This window comes from Nothobranchius furzeri, chromosome 19 (assembly GCF_043380555.1).
Source record: "Nothobranchius furzeri strain GRZ-AD chromosome 19, NfurGRZ-RIMD1, whole genome shotgun sequence".
In the NCBI taxonomy this organism is placed as follows: Eukaryota; Metazoa; Chordata; class Actinopteri; order Cyprinodontiformes; family Nothobranchiidae; genus Nothobranchius; species Nothobranchius furzeri.
In genome coordinates this window covers 13,894,677-13,915,769 of record NC_091759.1, presented here as the reverse complement: position 1 = coordinate 13,915,769, position 21,093 = coordinate 13,894,677, and the positions used below count along the sequence as shown (strand labels likewise).

Here is a 21,093-nt window from a genome sequence, read left to right as displayed (position 1 = left end):
TTGCGTGGTCATCGGGGGCAGTTCCTGTGGAATGGCAGACCAGGGTGGTGGTCCCCATCTTTAAGAAGGGTGGCCTGAGGGTGTGTTCCAACTATAGGGGGATCACACTCCTCAGCCTCCCTGGAAAGGTCTACTCCAAGGTACTGGAGAGGAGGGTCCGATCGATAGTTGAATCTCAGATTGAGGAGGAGCAATGTGGTTTTCGTCCTGGCCGTGGAACTGTGGACCAGCTCTATACCGTTGCAAGGGTGATGGAGGGGGCATGGGAGTTTGCCCAATCAATCCACATGTGTTTTGTGGATTTGGAGAAGGCTTATGACCGTGTCCCCAGGGGCACCCTGTGGGGGACGCTCCAGGAGTATGGGGTGGGTGGCTTTCTGTTAAGGGCCATTCAGTCCCTTTACCAGAGGAGCGTGAGTTTGGTCCGCATAGCCGGTAGTAAGTCGGACCTGTTCCCAGTGAGGGTTGGACTCCGCCAGGGCTGCCCATTGTCACCGGTTCTGTTCATTACCTTTATGGACAGAATTTCTAGGTGCAGCCGTGGTGTGGAGTGTGTCGAGTTTGATGGCAGGAAAATCTCGTCTCTGCATTTTGCGGATGATGTGGTCCCCCTAGCTTCATCCAGCTCTGACCTTCATCTCTTGCTGGGTAGGTTCGCGGCCGAGTGTGAAGCGGCCGGGATGAGGATCAGCACCTCTAAATCTGAGACCATGGTTCTCGACCGAAAAGGGGTGGCTTGCCAACTCCGGGTTCGGGGAGAGGTCCTACCTCAATTGGAGGAGTTTAAGTATCTCGGGGTCTTGTTCACGAGTGAGGGTAGGAGGGATCGGGAGATCGACAGGTGGATTGGTTCAGCGTCTGCAGTGATGCGGACGCTGAGCCGATCTGTCGTGGTGAAGAGGGAGCTGAGCCAGAAAGCCAGGCTGTCGATTTACCGGTCGATCTACGTCCCAATCCTCACCTATGGTTATGAGCTTTGGGTAATGACCGAAAGAACGAGATCGCGGATACAAGCGGCCGAAATGAGTTTCCTCCATAGGGTGGCCGGGCTCAGCCTTAGAGATAGGGTGAGAAGCTCGGACATTTGGGAGGGACTCAGAGTAGAACCGCAGCTCCTCCGGATCGAAAGGAGCCAGTTGAGGTGGTTTGGGTATCTGGTCAGGATGCCTCCTGGACGCCTCCCCGGGGAGGTGTTTCAGGCATGTCCTGCCGGCAGGAGTTCCCCGGTCGACCCAGGACACGCTGGAGAGGTTACAGCTCCAATCTGGTCCGGGAACACCTTGGGGTCCTGCCGGAGGAGCTGGTGGAGAAGGCCGGGGAGAGGACGGTCTGGAGCTCCCTAGTTGGGATGCTGCCTCCGCAACTCGGACCCGGATAAGCGGAGGAAGACGACGACATCCTGCTTGTGCGGAGAGAGGGGCAAAACCCCACCCTCCCCTGTGTAATGAGGAAACAGCTACGGAAAGCCGGAGTGGCCAAATGACCTCAAACATATTGTAAGGGTTTGAATAGTAAACTATAGGGTTAGCATTTTATTTTGAATGTGAGCTCAACGGGTGAGAAATGTTGTTCCGGTTTTTCCGCTCTCGTTTGCTATGCTGGTAAATACTCCGTTACGAGCGATTCCGTTGAAAAAGTGATGATTTTGTAAGGCGTGGGTTACGGCGACAATTGCCCGAAAATAATACTGATAAAAGAGCAATCAGAGTATAATCACTGATATGAGCCAATACTGTTAGACTCCAGCCATGTTTGCCCTGATAACTAACAACTCCACGGTGCATGACCCATGTGATCTTCAGTAGATGCAATTACATCATCATACATTTAGCTTAACATGATAAATTTATTTTCTCTGGACAAGAAATATAAGATATCTGCCCACCTCTAGATTAAATTTAAATAATTTTACATTAATTATGAATATATAATTAAAAAGTGCCTGCTGGACATTTGATACACTCTAGCTCTCAACTGTGTGTGTGTGTGTGTGTGTGTGTGTGTGTGTGTGTGTGTGTGTGTGTGTGTGTGTGTGTGTGTGTGTGTGTGTGTGTGTGTGTGTGTGGAAGAATCAATACATTTTTATGCATTTAATCTACTGATTTATGTATATAATTTCTCGAGACAGTTTGAAGTGAGTTAACTTGTAAACTATTTACAGTAGTAAAAATATCGAGGTATATATCGTATATTGGAATTCAGCAAAAAGATATTGAGATATAAGTTTTGGTCCATATCGTCCAGCCCTACTTAAACTACAGGTGCTGGCCAGTAAATTAGAATATCATCAAAAGGTTGAAAATATTTCAGTAATTCCATTCAAAACGTGAAACTTGTACATTATATTCATGCAATGCACACAGACCAATGTATTTCCGATGTTTATTACGTTTAATTTTGATATTTATAGGTGACAACCAATGAAAACATCAAATCTGGTATCTCAGAAAATTAGAATATTCTAAAGGCCAATGAAAAAATGTTTGTTTCTCTAATGTTGGCCAACTGAAAAGAATGAACATGAAAAGAATGTGCATGTATAGCACTCAATACTTAGTCGGGGCTCCTTTTGCCTCAATAACTGCAGTAATGCGGCGTGGCATGGACTCGATCAGTCTGTGGCACTGCTCAGGTGTTATGAGAGCCCAGGTTGCTCTGATAGTCGTCTTCAGCTCCTCTGCATTGTTGGGTCTAGCGTATTGCATCCTCCGCTTCACAATACCCCATAGATTTTCTATGGGGTTAAGGTCAGGCGAGTTTGCTGGCCAATCAAGGACAGGGATACCATGGTCCTTGAACCAGGTGCTGGTGGTTTTGGCACTGTGTGCAGGTGCCAAGTCCTGTTGAAAGGTGAAGTCTGCATCCCCATAAAGTTGGTCAGCAGCAGGAAGCATGAAGTGCTCTAAAACTTCCTGGTAGACGGCTGCATTGACCCTGGACCTCAGGAAACAGAGTGGGCCAACACCGGCAGATGACATGGCACCCCACACCATCACTGACGGTGGAAACTTTACACTGGACCTCATGCAACGTGGATTCTGTGCTTCTCCGCTCTTCCTCCAGACTCTGGGTCCTTGATTTCCAAAGGAAATGCAGAACTTGCTTTCATCAGAAAACATAACTTTGGACCACTCAGCATCAGTCCAGTCCTTTTTGTCCTTGGCCCAGGCGAGACGCTTCTTGCGCTGTTTCTTGTTCAAGAGTGGCTTGACACACGGAATGCGACACCTGAATCCCATGTCTTTCATGAGTCTCCTCGTGGTGGTTCTTGAAGCGCTGACTCCAGCTGCAGTCCACTCTTTGTGGATCTCCCCCACATTTTTGAATGGGTTTGTCGTCACAATTCTCTGCAGGGTGCGGTTATCCCTAGAGCTTGTACACTTTTTTCTACCACATTTTTTCCGTCCCTTCGCCTGTCTGTTAATGTGCTTGGACACAGAGCTCTGCGAACAGCCAGCTTCTTTAGCAATCACCTTTTGTGTCTTGCCCTCCTTGTGCAAGGTGTCAATGATTGTCTTTTGGACAGCTGTTAAGTCAGAAGTCTTCCCCATGATTGTGGTGCCTTCAAAACAAGACTGAGGGACCTTTTAAAGGCCTTTGCAGGTGTTTTGAGTAAATCAGCTGATTAGAGTGGCAGCAGGTGTCTTCTATATTCAGCCTTTTCAGAATATTCTAATTTTTTGAGATACCAAATTTGGAGTTTTCATTAGTTGTCACTTATGAATATCAAATTTAAATGTAATGAACATTGGAAATACATTGGTCTGTGTGCATTGCATGAATATAATGTACAAGTTTCACGTTTTGAATGGAATTACTGAAATATTTTCAACCTTTTGATGATATTCTAATTTACTGGCCAGCACCTGTAGTTCAAGCCCAGTTCTGTTAGCAGAAGAAGTAGCCCACCTAGGCGGGGCTCATAGAGAGCGGCATGTTAACTAGCTTACAAACGTTAGCTTAAGTTTTCTCTGTGACTGTTCACCGATGTTAACAAGTTGTTGACTTTGGATCTATAACATTACGTTACAAATAGCATTTCACTTTACCCCGAAGCTGATTTTTTTAAAAAGTCCGGATCCCTACCAGTTTTTGTTGCTGGTATCACTGGGTTCAGCTGCTGCTCTCATACCGGGATGAGACAACAAGATCTCTGAACAGCAACGCTCATGCTAAATAAATAACGTAATTTGAACACACGTAATCATACACTGAAGCAAAAGTATTGTAAGTAATTATCTTGCATTTCACTACAGTGGACGGTACCGCGCATCCTCCGTGGTGAAATATCCATTCATTAGGATTATCAATATAAACACGTCACATTTATCCGTGTCCCTGTCTTCCTTATGAAATATATGAACGCTAATCCTACCTGGTAAAAATATGTTTGCTCAAAATCTGAAGATATTTTGAGGGCTGCTAGTCCGTTTGATTGATCGTTGCAGTTAATCTCTGTCCTCAGTGACCATCAAAGTTTTTGTTGAGGAAAAAAAAACGAGTTGACTTTACATCCTTGTCTGTTAGTGCAGCCAACTGCACAGCAAGCTGTTACCATTTTACTGTGAAATCAGCTGATTAACCCTCTCAGGCTCAAAATAAGTTTTGATAAAAGGACGAATAACAAAGTCCTTCAGGGGTACTTCCGAGTAAAAAAAATGCTCATGAAATATGTATGTGGAGTAACCAGGTAGGTTTTAACGTTGCAAATCTGCAACGACTGCCTCAAGAGGGTTAAAAGTGATATTAGGTTACAAACTGGCTTGTTGTGACTAGTTTCGCTGCAGTTGCAACGTGTGTAAACAATCTATTTGCCAACCATCGTGGCAAAGGGGGTGGTCCCATGGGTGCTGTGGCGTCACTTGCAAAAGGTCAATAGCAGCCTGAGCGGGGTGGGCGTGGCCAGATCCAGCTTGTTTTCTTAAAGTGACAGAGCCCTGAAATGACTCATTCTGGAACGTACTAAAAATGTCATGAATAAAACTGCTGAGATTGTTGAGAGGGGTTTAGTCCAAAGAACTTCAGAAAAATGTTCTATATAGGACAATTAAAACTTAAGAACACATTTAATTTGTCTCCTTTCAAATATAAACTAATATGAGTTCGTAATATTAGACTTTTTTATTATTGAGATAATTGAAAATAATTGATTTCTTTTGGGGCTTTTTCTTTCTTCTCGGAATAATTTCCACATACTCCACATCAAACAGCTGTGTTGACCTTCCAAAACATCTCCTTCCCACCACTGGCCCCTTTTTAAACCCTGCAAACCGCTATTTTCTGAAAAGGGCAAACATTTAGGGAAACAATTACGGGAATAAAAGAAGGAAAAAGTGGTTTAAAAATCTCCTTTATGCGTTTTTTCTGGCCCCTTTTTCTGGACCTTCATGTCTTTCCTCATACTTACCCGCCTGACTTTGCCTTATCCCTTTTTTTCTAATTCCTTTTCAGTTGTTTAGAGTTGAAGGAAACAGAAGAAAGCAGGAAAATCCAGCTCTGGGTTATTAAGGGCATCACACGTGTCAGGAATGCTCGAAGTAGAGAGATTGGATGTCAAATGGAAAACCTGAACTATGTATTAGGAAGTAATTTAGCTGCGTTTATGTTGACGTATGTAATAGAAGCAGCCTCAGTGGTGGAGCTGGGATGTCTTATAGTAGCAAACATAAAGCTGGACACTGGTGAAGACATTAGGATTGTATTTTTACCTCTCAGTGTTTTTTCCTCTCCAGTGAGAAGAAGCTATTCTATAAACAGACACAGGAGTCGCAGCATAGCTGCATCTGGATCACACTCTGCTTATTTTATCTCTAATAAAAGCCTATTTTTTAACATGGTGATCCCTTTGTTCTTCTAGCTGTAATAAATCACAAGAACGAAGGCCGGTGAGCCGCTATCGTATAGCTTTCTAGATCCTTTCACTCGCTGGTGTTTGCTGCGGTGAAACCAAATCCGTCAGCACATGAGCACATTAACGACGTTCACAGCATGCCTCACATAAAGCCACACACACACAACGTTCATCACCTCAGTGATTTCTAAATTCTGAACCTCAGCACTGCAGACGCTGTCTGAAACACAGAATGGGCCTTCAGGTGCGACTCTGGAATGAACTTCCTTTATTTTTACGTAGAGCTGATAGTCTGGACACCATTAAAAAGCAGCTGAAGACCCTTTTATTCAAACTGCTTTTACCTAAATCTGATTTAATTATCTTTCCTTTTTATTTCATGATATTTAGTTGTTTTGTTTTGATGATAATTTTATGTCTTAATGATTTGTTTTGTTGATCTTTGTTTATGTCTTTTTTTCTGGATTTCTCTGAACTTTCTGAGGTAGACAGTAATTAAATAGATGTAACATATATATTTTCTAATGGCAGCACTTACCAGCCCTGTTTTCAGATTGAGTGTCTCTATATTTACCACCAGTGACACCAGTAGACCCAGTCACAGTTAGAGGATGGTTCGTATTCATCCTCCAGCTGCTCTTCTGCTTCCAGGTCCACTGTGTGGTATCGGCCTGCTCTCTGGTGATTTTCATAGCCCACACGGACTTTTGTTCTCTGGGTTGCTACTAGGACTGGGCGATACGGCCTAAAAATAAGACCTCCGATTTAATTTTATTTCATTCGATTTACAATTTTTTTCGATTCTCCCACTCAATTATTAAGATTAGCAATAAGTACAAATGGAAGGCACCTTAAAGCCAATTTCGTTTTTTATTTAATCACAAGCAAGACAAAAATAGTCCTCGTTTCTGAGATGAATAATGAATAAATGAACACCCTCTTGGGATAAAAGTGCCACGCTCCACGTCCGTCACAGCAAACCCAAACCAGCTCCAAACAACGGAGGATTGAATTCTTTTCCTAGGAACAAACTTCCCACTCTCAGCGGTGGTCATGGAGTCGCTTGCTGTTGCTGTTTCGTGTGCGTGCTGTGACGTTGTTGTCGCGGTGATGTGAAACCAACGCTACGGAAGCTCCGGGGGGCCAAAACGGCGCTGTTATATAAAAAGTCGATTTACCTTTTTTTTTCAAATTCGCCCTCAACTGAAAAATTCGAATTAATTCAATAAATCGATTTATCGCCCAGGCCTAATTGCTACCAACATTTTTACTCAGAAGACATTATCAGGACATTTAATTCTGTCAGTTGATCTGTTACTCCGCTTGCCTTAATCCTTTAGGTGTATATCATGATGATCAGGTCAGACTAATCAACACAAACCGACCTCTGGCACCAGGAAGAAGGACGAGAAGGGGGGTATTTATGGAGCAGAGGCTAAATATAGATGGATTTCATCTGCAGAATGGATTCATGTGGGTCTGCTTGTGCTTGTAGGTCTGTAGATGTTTGTCTTCTCTCCATTTGTCCTGCAGCTTTTTAAATCCCATTCCGTTACATGGATGAAATCGGTTTCACAAACGCATTAATATTTTTATTCTAAGGTTCGGAAGATTAAAATAATTAGAGAGCAACGCAAATGCTAAATAATCACAGTTTTATATAAGATGAAGCTTTCAGCACCAACTTTAAGCACAATGCATGTGAAGATTTAATGTTGAACAGAGGTTTTTTATGCACCTGCATCGTGGATGCATGCCTGATTTAAACAGCCATCATATATTTATGTGGGATTGAGGTTAAGTCAGTCTGTGTTGGCTCACGTTTCAAGTTAATCACAAGCATGCAAGTTGGATAAGAAAGTTGGCAGAAGTTTCTATTTATTTCAAAGGGTCAAAGTTGGCTTGGTGCAACACTAATAATAGACTGTTGCTGAGTAAAAAGAGAACATTTCATCAGAACGTTAAACTTTTGTTTGAATCGAGTAAAAAAAATCATTGAGCTCCAGGATTCCTTTTACACGATAAACCCAGAGTAGGGCACACGCAGCACCACAGAGCTTAACTAGAGATAAAATTATTATTTATAAAAAGATGTGTAAATATGCCTCTGTCTTACTAATAAAATATAAACACAAATAAAGCAATATTAAATGTATTTTCTACATTTTAAACACAAGTGTTTTATTTTCCCCTGGAGGGTTTCAAAATTTTTGATTTGTTTGTTGTATGACTTAAAATGTATTTTACAGGTATTAAAAATAATAACAATAATACATTTTATTCATAATCTCCATTCACAAAAACACTAAATAAAGGAAATTCTGTATTAAAATCAAGTTAAAAACAAGAAAACAAAGATGCATAAGACATTAAAAATTACAAACCAAATATTGAAATTAAGTACAATAAAAACAGACTGTTTATGTGAAATTTTACACACAAGTTCAGTTGTTTCTTGTGCAAGTTCTCAAATAGTGTTGCACAAGTGCACGGTTGTACTCACTCAGGGAACAAACTATTACAAATAAAACACGGATGCCGACAAACAATAAGCCAAGACTAATCACAGATACACCCTGAACAGAGACACATATATTCCTCCTATCTAAAGCCTTAATGTTTCACAGGCTTGATTAACCAGGCAGGTTTAACTTCTGCCAGAATTTCAAGATGAGATAATTAAATCTCTACATGGAAGCAAGTCACGTGTTTCCCTCCAAGTAGCATAACATATCAAAGGATTAGCGTAAATGAAACGGGTACACGTGACGGTCGGGATTGGATTTCAGGTGATTACTACAACTGCACCAAATGTTTAGCTGCTGTGCAGACATGGTGTGTCTTCTGATCCGTAAAGGCTTCTTTCCTTCGCTTCTTAATTCAGTTCCTCGGTTTGGGACAAAAGCAGAAGCCGGTCATAGCTGCAAACATCCATCTGCATTGGTTTCATCTTTGAGAGAAACACACACACACACACACACACACACACACACACACACACACACGCATGCTGCACCGTGACCCAGCACACACTTCCCAGCAACCATTTGAAAGTCATCAAGCTCAAACTAGCAACATCTAAGCCAGCAGCTTTAATCACGTACAGTAGGAGTTACAGTGGAGGCGGTGGTGCCAAAGAGGGAGAAGACATCATTATTGTTCCTCAGTTACATCACTTTAGGTTTGATGACTCTTTGATATTCTACGGGAAACGTTGTTATTGTTACAAGAATCTAGAGAAAATCCAAGCGATACATTATTTCAGGACTTATAGTATTTCTGTAATTGTGTCAAATACCAGTTTGTTTTATCAGCAGACTGCAAAGGTAGTTTTTTTTTGTACTTTTCCAGATGACATTTTAAAAATATTTTTTATGCTTTTGATAAACTTTGTGAATCTGGAAAGTAAGACTTCCACATTAAAGGAACATTTAGCTAATTTTTTCATATTTTTGAATCATTTTCTTGAGCCAGTATGTGCTAAAATGACCCTTTACAGAATTAATGCAATGTCACTCAGACCCCACCGCCCTCTGTTGCCAGAATACTGCATTTGCAACTTCAGAGTGCCAGTCCGGTCTGTTGGACCTACCTGGCGCTGCAGTCTGCTTCCAGCACGTTTCCTGCATGTTTTAGATCATAAACACAGCTGCTTTGGTTGATTTAGTGATGAATCCCTCCTATAGACACTAATTCAATTAAAATTCTGTTCAAAAATACTTTATTAATCCCGGAGGGAAATTGATTAAATGAAGGCTGAGGAGACATTTGAGCAGTTAGATTACTAAACAGACACTAGGGGGTGCTAAAAGCAAGATAAAACTGCCTAATCTCCCTCAAATATATGTTGTTGCCAGTGTGCGATGGTGCTTAAAGCTTCTTTCCGGAGTATTTCTCTTATCCGATGGCACCATCTAGTGGCTGACAAGCATATCACACTCCTTCCATTTTTTTTAAGATGGCGACTTCATGTTTCTGTTCATAAATGTGCTTCTGTAGCCGACAAACAGAGCTAAAACACGTTGTTTTATGAGTATTATTCTCATGTCTTGCTGCATTTTCATATATTTATATTTTAGAGACTTGTCCGTGAAAAGTTCATCAACTGCATCAGCCGAGGTATTCCTTAAATTTGAAGCAGGTAAGCGGCAGTCTAGCACTATTGGTTAGTTCTGGCCGGCGCTCAGTTTCCTATTGCACAGAGCTCTGCATAGCAGAGGGCGTGCTTAGCAAAAAATAAATAAATTTTAAAAAAGACGTATTGCTTACCGCAGTACATGATTAGATAATCACTTTTACGGATTTCTGACAAATCATACATAATTTCTGAAAGGGGAAAACTCCGGAAAGATACTTTAAAACCACAATGGCAAATCTGCAAATTAAGCTAGCTTAAGACAAATGTTTTTTATGCCTCTGACCAGCAGAAGTTGGTGGTTCCATGAACAAGGCTGAAGCTGAGGGGGGATAGGTCTTTTTCCGCTGCCGCACCTGGACTTTGGAACCAGCTTCCAGGCAGTACTAGACAGGTCATCTTTAAGTCGCTCCTCAAGGCTCACTACTCTTCACTGGCTTTTAACTCTGACTAATTATTCTTATCCACTCTCATTTTCAAGCAGTGTTGTGTTTTATTTATTTTACAATGTTTTTGTATGTTTTAATATATCATCCATGTTTTTACTGTTTTTAATGATGTCGGTATGTTTTTATCTGTGAGTCGACAGTGCTGTGTATAAAGTGCTATATAAGTAAAGGTGGATTGGATTGAACACTCTACTATAGTACAGCTATAAATATATTGTGGAGATTAAAATAAAAAACAAAAGAACAAAAAAATTCTATTGCATTTGTGTAAAAACTTCAGCCAATAACACGGCTCGGTCCAAAACCAACGAATAGCAAAACCGGTACTGTTTTACTTTTACCTTAGTAAAAGTCTTTGAAACTTCAACTTCTGCAGAAGTCTTCTTAAACCCGATACTTCTACTTGAGTAAAGAACGTGAATCCCTTTGACACATCTGCAAATAGAAACTTTTTCCACCCTACATGAATCACCAGTCGTCTGGATCTCCATCGGTTTGTACTTCGCTGACTGAAGAAGAGTGCACGTTCACTTTCTTCATGAGTTAGATTAAAAGAATTTCTTCTGATGTAGACGTCTTCATGTTGTTATTGTTCAGCCATAAATCTGTTTAATATTCATATGATCTCAGTAAATTAGCAACTGTAGAACCTAAAATCATTTTCAAAGCACATGCAGTTCTTTAAACTGCTCTTGTTCAAAGAGTTTTGCAGGAACATCATAAAAATGATCAAATAATGTAATAAATGCAAAAAAGGCTTTCTCTCTTTTGAAAAAATCCTCAACATTTCATGAAAACAGAGTCCTGTAAAAAAACATAAAGGCTTTATTGGATTCTCATGCTCGTGTTTTTGTGGACTGCCCATTTTCCAGAGAATTAGTCAGCTCTTCCTCTGAGCCACTCCCCTGTGCAGACGTGGTCTTTATAAAGCCGGACTCTCCGGCTCGTGTAGTAAACACTCCAGGCTCGGTCAGACTCGAGGACAGTTTGAACTCAACGCTCCAACACTAAACCACCTGTCAGAATCTGAAATGGCCACATTCGTGTCGGTGAGTTTTCCGTCTCCTCAGCAGCTCAGCTCAGATCTGATGGCCTGTGTGTGTGTGTGTGTGGTGGTTCTGCTTCGACCGGTTTGAATCTGGTCTGAAAGTCTTGATGGGATTCTACCTGGAAATCTGGGCAGTGTTTTGATTTAAACAGACTGGATTATTAACTTCTGGTTATCTGTGTTTTGAATTGTTTTGCATCATCGCGGTGTCATGAGATGGTGCGTCTGTGTCCTTTTAAACTTTATTTATTTGCTGATGTTGTGCTCCGGGTTTGCTGCCAAAGTTTAGGTTTGGAAATACAGGAATCTTGGAAGCCTAGCTGATTTCCCTTGAATCACAAGGATCTAGCAATCAAAGAGTTGCACCTTGGGACTTGTACTAAGTTTTCCTCTCACTTAATGTGCATTTGTAAAATAAAGTGACAAAAGTTCCTGAATGAGTATTACACTCAGACCTCTGCTCTGAGATCAGGTGAAACTCCACAGCAACGGCCCAGTCTCTCCCCTGTCACAGCTATTTTCACATCTGTGAAAATGCTGAAAGGTAATATTAACTTTTGGCATGGTCTCAGGAAATTTTCAGCTGTTAAGTGTCAGGAATTGACTTCCTGGATCGCTGCAAACAGCATCTCAGCAGCGTGATTCTTGTTGTGTGAAAACTTTGGACTGGCTGTCTTCAAACACATTGCGAAGCACCGACCTGCCTCCGATAATCCTAATCTGTGTTGCAGGAGTCAGTCGGGCTGGGACTAGAGTGAAGGTTTCAGAGGGAACTAGCAGTTTTCCTTCACCTCAAAATCTCACGTCTGTTAGGAATATCAATGCAGCTTTATTACAAAAATGTTCCTTTTCTCACCTTGTCCCAGATGGCTACCTGCCATGCCTGCAGCAAGACGTCCAGACACCAAGGCGTCAATCGGGAATTTCTTTCCAACTTCTCTAAAACACCCATAAGTGCCAACAAGCACAAAACTCCCCAGTCCAGCAGCAGAATCACCAACACGACCCCCAGGACCTCTTGCAAAGACAAGACCCCGTCTCAAACGCCCAGGTGACTTTTTAATATCTCCTGCGCTAAAACATGCAGAGGCAACAGAATCAAACATGTGAAAATGTCCTTTTTCTATTTTCTTACGCTCCTCTTCTCTTCCTCCTTCCAGATCCTCCATCTCATCCAATGTTTCGGGATCAAGCTCCACTTCCTCCAAGTCTTCATCTAAACCAAAAAACTGGGTCGTCCGGCGTCTCAGCAAGCTTCTGATGCGAGAGGAAAAGGAAAGCAGCAAGAAAGGAGGCTTAAAGGACTTCCTCTCCTCACTTTAAGCATCTCATCAAAGCACTTTTTTTTTATTATTCTTTAATCAGAACCAGGTGGACGTTCTGTGTTCCACCTTGTTGATTCCTGAGGCTGAGGGGGAACCTAGCTGAGGTTGCTGCTGCTGGGCTGATTGAGATGGCGCTCCTTAATTCCTGACCGTAGGAACAGGGAGCTGGGAGCTTTTAATCACTCACCTCCTTGTTTTATGATGCAAACAGAGAGATGACGCCTCTTCTGACTAATTTAATTTCCAACCTGAAGTTTCACTCATCGTTTTTACACTTTCTTCAGTATTTCTGCAACTGCTGCAGCGATTCCCTGCCATTATCTTTCTCAGTTCCAGATGTTTTTTGTACATTTAATCATACATTTTTATGTTAAAAACATTATTCAAACCTTTATCCGTGAAATAGGATGGTAACATTTTTATATGTGTATATATTGACTCACATTCAGCTTTTGATGCATCAGTGGAAACACTTTGTGATAAGATTTTGTATTTTTTAGGACACGCTATTTAAACTGTAAGTCATCGATGAAAGTATTTATGGTTATAATTTAGGAAAATCCCACCAGTAGTTGTTCACACTTACAATCTGTACAGAAATACTCGATTATCACAGCTGTGTAAGTGACAATAAAAACCTCATTGTTTTATAACACCCTTCACTATACTGATGTGAAAAGTTCAGAATTGTTCTAACTGCAGAAGTAATAAATGTATCTAGTGCATTTTGTACTGGCTGAATAGGTATTCTGTTGTAATTATACCGTTCAATGAATAGTATGTGTATAAATTCTGAAATACCTCACTTTTGTATTCAACTTTTTTGTTTGTGACTCAAATTAAATCCTTTCCAATAAAAAATGACTTTGTTTACTCATTAAAGTGTTTGTGTTGATTATGCCAACAATATGCACATTATTTAAATCATTAAAACTAGTGTTTTAAGTTTAAAGGTGTATAATTGCAACCTTTTATTATGGCGCAGGAACGCCACAAACTTGAGTGTTTTAATAAACTAAACATAAACAAACCAGGCGCTGTACACAAAAACTACCAGACACAAGAACAGTTTCTTTCCTTCAGCCATTTCTCTCCTGAATCTGTAGATTATTTTACCATCCTTTTATTATAGTTTTTAATACTTGTTCAGTATGCTTATGGATATGTGTGTGTGTGTGGGTATGTATATATGTGTGTGTGTAAATGAACATGTGTGTGGGTATACATGTTCTTATGTGTTTTTAGGTATTTTATTCTCATTTATTGTGGTTGTTGTATGTTTTTAGAGAGCGAATATCTACCAAAGACAAAATGTACTTTTACTTGGCCAATAAATCTGAATCTGAATAATGCAAATTATCAGACATGTGAGATGCAAAATGACTACAAATAAGGAAAAAATGCTAAAAGTTTAATATTTTAGATTTTCTACGTGGAAAATACACGAAAGCACACAATGGTAAATCTAATTGATCTAGTGTAAAGAATAATCACATAGGCCGCAAAAGGCTGCGGTGACGCTTCATGTCCTTCCACCTACGTCCTCCAGAGGGCGCTGGACTTCACTTGACCAACTGAACCGGAAATGACGCAACTACATATCACTGTTAGCTAAGTGGTAGCTTCTTGCTGTTTTCACCGGATAAATCCGGAAAAAATGCTTTCTGTGCATCTTTAAATCTTAACAGTAAATGTGTGTTTTCTGGGATAGTTTGTTAGCATTTTAACAATGTCGGGAAGAAAGCGAACAAGAGAGAAGGAGGAAAGGAAGGAGCACAAGAAACACAAGACATCCAAACATGACATGGAAAAGCTGGACTCACAAACCAAGAAACTCAGCCAAGAGGTCCAGAAGCTGAAACACATCGAGACTTTGTGAGTGTCTGCAGCCACAACATGTGAATTATAGAGACGAGTGTACAGAAAAAGACAATTTAATCCGTGTGTGTTTATTTTGGTATTTTTGCAGCTATGAGAAACCTCCACCTGGCTTTATTAAGGTAACGTGACGAAGATAGTGAAAGAAAACCAGTTAACGCAGAGCAACAAATAAGAAAGGCGTAGCTTTGCGTTGCTTATGAAAGCCTTTAGCGTGTGGTGAGAGGATTTTCTTCTGCAGGAACACGAAGAGAAACCAGAGGATTGTATTCCTGAGGATCCTGGGAATGAAGAAGCCAGAAGCTTCCTGGCTCACGCCCCCACCAAGGGCCTGTGGATGCCTCTGGGGAAGGAGGTGAAGGTCATGCAGTGTGAGTTTACTCATCTCTGGTCATCATGATTTTTCGATCAGACACATCTCTGTGGCAGATTTTATTTTTAAGCTATTAAAAGTGCTTAAAATTCAACTCAATGGCATGTTTTAATGTCTTGAGGTGATTTAGCTCTAAACGATTTACTTTAGGAGGATGAGAAGTCTTCTTGAGCCAATATTTCCTGTTTGTGTAGAGATCTCCACTGCATGGTCTTGGAAAGTCTTGAAAGTGCCTACATTTGTCAAAAGTGTAAAAACGGGCAGATTTTGTTTCTAGCTGGCATGATGCCTCATATTAGCCAAAAACACTCATCTAAATACTTTTATTTTGAAATTTGACACACAACGTGATCACAGTTGGCACAAATACCCACAATTCCTGTCCAGGAGATGGATTATTCATCTGACATGTTAACGTTTTACACGAATGACAAATGTAGCAAATGAATGCAGTGGTGACGAGTCCTTATTGCAGCTGACCAGCATAACTAATCACATCTCATTATTTGTTTTTTAAAGCTATAAGAATGTGATCTAAAGCCTGATGACATTTATTATGTTTTTGTTTAAGGTGGTTAAATACACCCAGGGGTGGACCGTTAAAGCGCCCGAGCGCCAATGGCGCTAAATTTTCTCGTCGGGCGGTAAATACTTGACGACTTACCGCCCAGGTGGCGCCCAAGCTTTATTTGTCATTTACACACCGGCTTTCACCTACATCATGGCCCCGCCCTGTAGGAAGCTGCCGTTTTCGTTTCGCGCGCGTGAACCTGCGCGCCTCTAGCCACCTACTGCACTTGTACGATTCGTGCACGTACTGCACGATTAGTTATAGTCACGTGAACTATAAGTTCACTATTAAAGACGAAGTGGAACCACGCTAGAAACACAAAAGCACGCAGGAAGATCGCGCCACCAGGGATTGGATTTCTTGATGAAATCTCCGGCAAAACGCTTTAAAACTGGTGAGGAGAAGCGAGACAGTTCGAAACGGTATGAAGCAGAGAAGCGTGTGCGTAGGTGGAATGATTCTTGGCGATTTAAAGAAGACGGGAGGCGCAGAGAATGGCCGTGTTCGAGTTGAGCAGCGCCTCGCCTGGAAAACATACGAGAGCAGACGGAAGCAGCAGGGGGAGTGGCTGAAAGCCGGCGTTTAACGCCGGGGACACACCGGCCGCGGAAGCGCCCGAAGCGAATCGCTCACGAAGTCCGGCCGCTGCTCGCTGCTCGCCGCTCCTCAGTTCAAATCAGACGCGCCCCATTCGAGGCGCGCCTCGGCTCCGCTGTGGATTTTCTTTTAACTACCTGGTGTCCTCAATTTCCTCAGCTCTTTTCCTCTACGTGTGAGTGAGTGAGTGAGTGAGTGAGTGGAGAGAGAGGGAGAGGGAGAGGAGAGAGAGAGAGAGAGAGAGAGAGAGACTATGGTGTGAACCAGTTGTTTCTGCCAGTTGAATCTCTTGGATTTCCCTACATGTGTAGCTCGGGGGTGACGATGGATGAAGATATCGCGTTAGCATTCACACTTGTTCAATTTTCAATTTTAATTCTGGTGCCTGTTAGCAGCTGAAACACATCCTCACGTGCTTGTGGATATCATATATTGTATATGAAAACATGACTGTAATAATAAGTAAAGGTTAGCAGCTGTAGGTTTAGTGTGCTCATAGGAAACGTGACAAAAGAAAACAAAACACATTTCTCTTTATGGCCTATATTGTTGTTATTATCAGCGTAACATGATTTACAGAATACATGTGACCAACTAACATTTCATGTTCTACCACCGGATGTTTGGATCAAAATATGAACCAATCAGATCTTAGATCAGGTGAGAGCCAGGCGTTTCCGTCATCCTCTAGGTTTTGCAGCCGAGGGAGAGCAACTGCAGCGCCTTGCTCCAAAATCTGCGGCCGCCTTGATCTCACGAGGTTATCGTTGCCTACGTATGCATGACGTCAGAGCAAGTCGGCGTCAATTCGGACACAAATCTAACCGGCATGCACTGCTCGCCGATCACCGCTGGTCTAACCTGCGCAGAACTGGCTCATCTTGAACACAGCCAATGGCTCGAATACAGCAAAGCGGAGTTGGTGATGTACTGCGTTGTATGCCGGAAGTATGCGACGACAAAATCGTGTTTTGTTGAGGGAACAAACAAATTCAAACTTGAATACGTTATTATGTTTGTGAATGTGTACAAAATAAAGGTTTATTACATTTAAAACGGTTCAGTTGTTATTTTGACTTGTTTTGGCAGCTGACCAGTGGGGCCGGTAGATTCTTGGTGGGGCCGGTAAATATTCAGAGTTACCGGCCCGGCTGGCCGGTTGGTTTTGAAGTTAATGTCCACCCCTGACACCTGTAGCAAGTTTTTCATGTTTAAAATCTGCTGCCATGGTGACGTGGGTAAAAATGTTGATCAGCCTTGTTGATAACATCAAAACATTGTTTTATTACAGGCTGGAGATGCAAGCGCTACGGCCACAGGACAGGAGACAGGGAGTGCCCCTTTTTCATCAAAGGAAACCAGAAACTGGAGCAGTTCCGAGTGGTGAGTTGGTTAAATGTTACAAAAGCTGTCCGCTACTTCTAGCAGCAGAATCAGACAGCCAAAGCTGAGTTCTGAGCATCTAGAGTTTACATCTGTGGGCTGCAGATTTAACACGACATGCTTTGTTTTGAAATGAAAGAATGTAATGTGAGTAGTAGTAATTATTTTCCTCCTTTTTTTTAGGCTCATGAAGACCCAATGTATGACTTAATTCGGGAAAACAAGAGGAATGAAAAGGAAACAAGGTGTGTGCATTTGTTTTTATCTAGAATTAAAAGAACTTTTCTTAATGCTCCAGTTAAAATCAACACCTGCTCGAAAACGTGCAGCTTTTAGATCACAGATGACCTGGAAACAGGTGTGTGTTTATTCCTCTAATGTCTAATGACTGTTGGATCTGATGACGTTTTCCTGACACCTGAGGTTTCTGTACCGCCATCACAGCTAACACCAGTCTGAAGGACCAGAACTGGGACTAAACATTGTCCTGTTCGCCAAGATGGCGACCTTTGTGAATTGTCTGCTGTTCCAACGCTTCCTGTTTTTTCTTCTTTGCAGGATTCAGCAGTTGCAGCAGCTGCTCCAGGACACCACCTCCAACTCAGACAGCTCCTCCTCCTCTTCCTCATCTTCAGACAAACGTCGCAAAAAGAAGTCAAAAAAGAAACGAGACAAGAAGAAAGAGAAGAGAAAGAAGAAAAGGAAGAGGAAGCACAAGTCTTCCAAAACGAGTGACAGCTCAGATTCAGACTGAGACCAGATGTAGAAAAAGCTTGAAGAGAGTGAACAGAACGTTCCTCGAGACTTCCTCTGAAACTCTACAAACTGTTTACTGCACGCGACCCAGAGTGGCTGAGTCACCATATCTGTGCCTTGTTCTATCGTGGTTTGAATAGTATTTAGTGCATGAGCTAAACTCTTAACGTCTACTGACAGCATCCTTTTTAATTTATTTCATTAAGATTGTAGTCTTCCTCAGCCTTCCCATTCTGATGGTATTAGGTGATTGTAGTGTGTTTAATCCAGAGATTGAGGGGGAAAAAAGCTTAAATAGAGCCAGAACGTTTAAATAAACAAACATAAGTTGGATTATGTTTACATATTCTGATCAGACCAAAACAAGACGGAGTAAATCCATGTATTCTGAAAATAAGGCAAATTTTCCTTACTTAGTTCTTTTAACGTCACATAAGAACAAAAGATGAGACTTGAGGCTTAAGAAAGTCTGTTTATCCTTTTTCCTTTGCGAACAACACGTCTGTGGAAACCAGCAGGAGTCATTTCTTCTTTCTGCTGACAGAGATAACCTTGGTGGAACAGTCAAACCAGACTCCCATTTAGATTTGAGTTTGGGGCATTCGGATTTCATCCCAAGGCTTCGGAGACCCGAACAAGACGCATTTCAGTTCCTAGCGTGTCAGGTAATGCAGCCAAGAGAGCAGTTCTGCTCGGTTTTAATTAATCTTTTCATCTCACTGCTCTGATTCACAAAAATAAACCCACTTGACCAAAACACATTTTATGTCAGTTTTTTACTCTGGTTGGTTTTAGCTATGAGGTGGATTGCTGTTATGGAACAAGAAGAGGTACACATCTCATCTCGGAGCTCTAGAGTCACCTGCCTTCGTTAACAGATCCACCTCAGCTGACTGAGCTGGAGGGTTAGGTCAGCGCTTCTCTTTAATAACCTGTTTTCCTTGAGGACCTCCTTTCCTGTGCTAAAGATGAACCAGGACCCCCAAATGTTCGTGTGTTCTTGTATTTATTACATACTGAGGACAGTCATGAGTTTTTAACCAACAGAGCGAGGACATTTTTCAAAGTGAGGACATTTTTGTGGTCCACCTTTCTTTAAAAGCTTACTAGTTGGTTTTGGATGTATGGTGTGAATTGTTTGAGTTGAGGTTAGGGTTAGGAATATATCAGCACTGCTTAGGGTGTGGGTTAGGCATAATACAGTCACAAAAATGGATGGTCTTCACTGTGATAGAAAGACAGACGTGTGTGTGTGTGTGTGTGTAAGAGATTTTTTACATATTGGATTTTTCACATTATCTTTGTGATCAGTTTCAAACTGTGGTAAGAGCTCCCTCTGGTGGTGCCCAGAAGGAAACGTGACTGCCAACAGGAAATATGTGGTGGTGTTTGTCAGTTGCCAGCTGCCAGAAGAGCATCAGAACAATGGAGGTACTTTTTAACAATGAGAGACGACAGCTGAGTTCAGGTTTCTGCTTATAATATAATTATTGTCTCATTTAAATGAAGATAATTTTTTTCTAAAACTTAAAATTTTCACATCTGTTTTCTTTATTGTGTTTATAAAGTCATGTGAAAACACTGGCTGTATGAAGATGTGAGACTAAATAATCATGAAAACAGAAACAAGACAATAACAATAGTGTGAAGATAAAGTATGAATTATAGTAACTCCCTAATCTAAAAAAGAAAAATATTGTTTCCACATCATTGGAAACCTATTGCACTGACACAGGTATTGATTAAATTTAAACAATACCATTTTTAAATTTGTTCAACCTACAAATGAATTAATAATTAAAATTTCTTAATATTTTCTTACCCTTGCATTTACAAAAGTCTCACTGTCACTCGTCCATCTGGGCTTTTCCTCAGTATCAAACACAGAGCATCATTATAGGCAACCTGCAGCCTAGCATACCACATTTCTTATAGTTAGTCCATAGGTGGGCCATGTACAGCAGTGTACAATAATCCTTAAACAAGGTTATCTTTATGTTATCAGAACAGGACTCAAACCTTTGCGCAAGTGTATTTTCCTGAGCATCTAACACATGGTACTGCCTATACATGTCATCATCTCTTGTGTCTTTGTGATGATATGACCAAGATATTTGGCTTTCTTGGTGAAACTAATCACAGAGTCTGACAAATAAAAATCAGAAAACTTCATTTGCTTTGCGACAAATCATAACCTGACTTTTAGCTGCATTATAAACAATGTTGAGTTCTACTCCAAAGTCAGAGCAGATCTAGTATCTACTAGATACTAGTATCTAGTAGCTGCTGTAGACTAGCTGTGCTCTGACTTAAAACCCCTAAATCATCTGCATGCATCAGATGATTTATGACAACACAGCCAGTCCTGCAAGGAACTCATTGGCTGGTCTACATTTCAGACTAACTGGCCAGATTTGGATTTATGTCTGAATGGTTATCATATAATAACCACGAAACTGCTTCATCTGTCTAACGAGGATCCAGGTCATAAAATCATCGTTATCAGTTACACCCATAGGGCTGTTTTGCATCCACAGAACAAGGATCAGTTGGTTTCAGACTGCTGCAACTCAAACGTCACTAAAAGTAATCTAAAAGATCAGTTATGAACAAGTACGTAATTATAATCACGTTTAGCGAGTGTTTTTGATTACATACAGATAAATATCAGTAAATGTTTATCTTTGGAAATCTAAAACGACTTATAGATAATTGAAATGAGTTATT

General features: G+C 41.2%; 2 protein-coding genes across 2 annotated transcripts in view; both read left to right on the top strand.

The window, feature by feature from the left end:
* Positions 1 to 13,239, top strand: part of c19h18orf21 (chromosome 19 C18orf21 homolog) — a 34,075-nt gene extending 20,836 nt beyond the window's left edge. Inside the window, exons 4-5 of the mRNA XM_015973312.3 lie at positions 12,350 to 12,534; positions 12,644 to 13,239. Of these exons, the coding sequence (XP_015828798.1) occupies positions 12,350 to 12,534; positions 12,644 to 12,806 (348 nt within the window). The 3' untranslated portion in view covers positions 12,807 to 13,239. The remainder of the gene's footprint in view (positions 1 to 12,349; positions 12,535 to 12,643) is intronic.
* Positions 13,240 to 14,310: 1,071 nt separating this feature from the next.
* On the top strand, positions 14,311 to 19,123 carry rp9 (RP9 pre-mRNA splicing factor). The gene is made up of 6 exons (XM_015973313.3): positions 14,311 to 14,683; positions 14,778 to 14,808; positions 14,928 to 15,057; positions 17,519 to 17,610; positions 17,794 to 17,855; positions 18,169 to 19,123. The coding sequence occupies exons 1-6, from the start codon at positions 14,538 to 14,540 to the stop codon at positions 18,362 to 18,364; spliced, it is 657 nt and encodes a 218-aa protein (XP_015828799.1). The 5' UTR covers positions 14,311 to 14,537; the 3' UTR covers positions 18,365 to 19,123.
* The last annotated feature ends 1,970 nt before the right edge of the window (positions 19,124 to 21,093 follow it).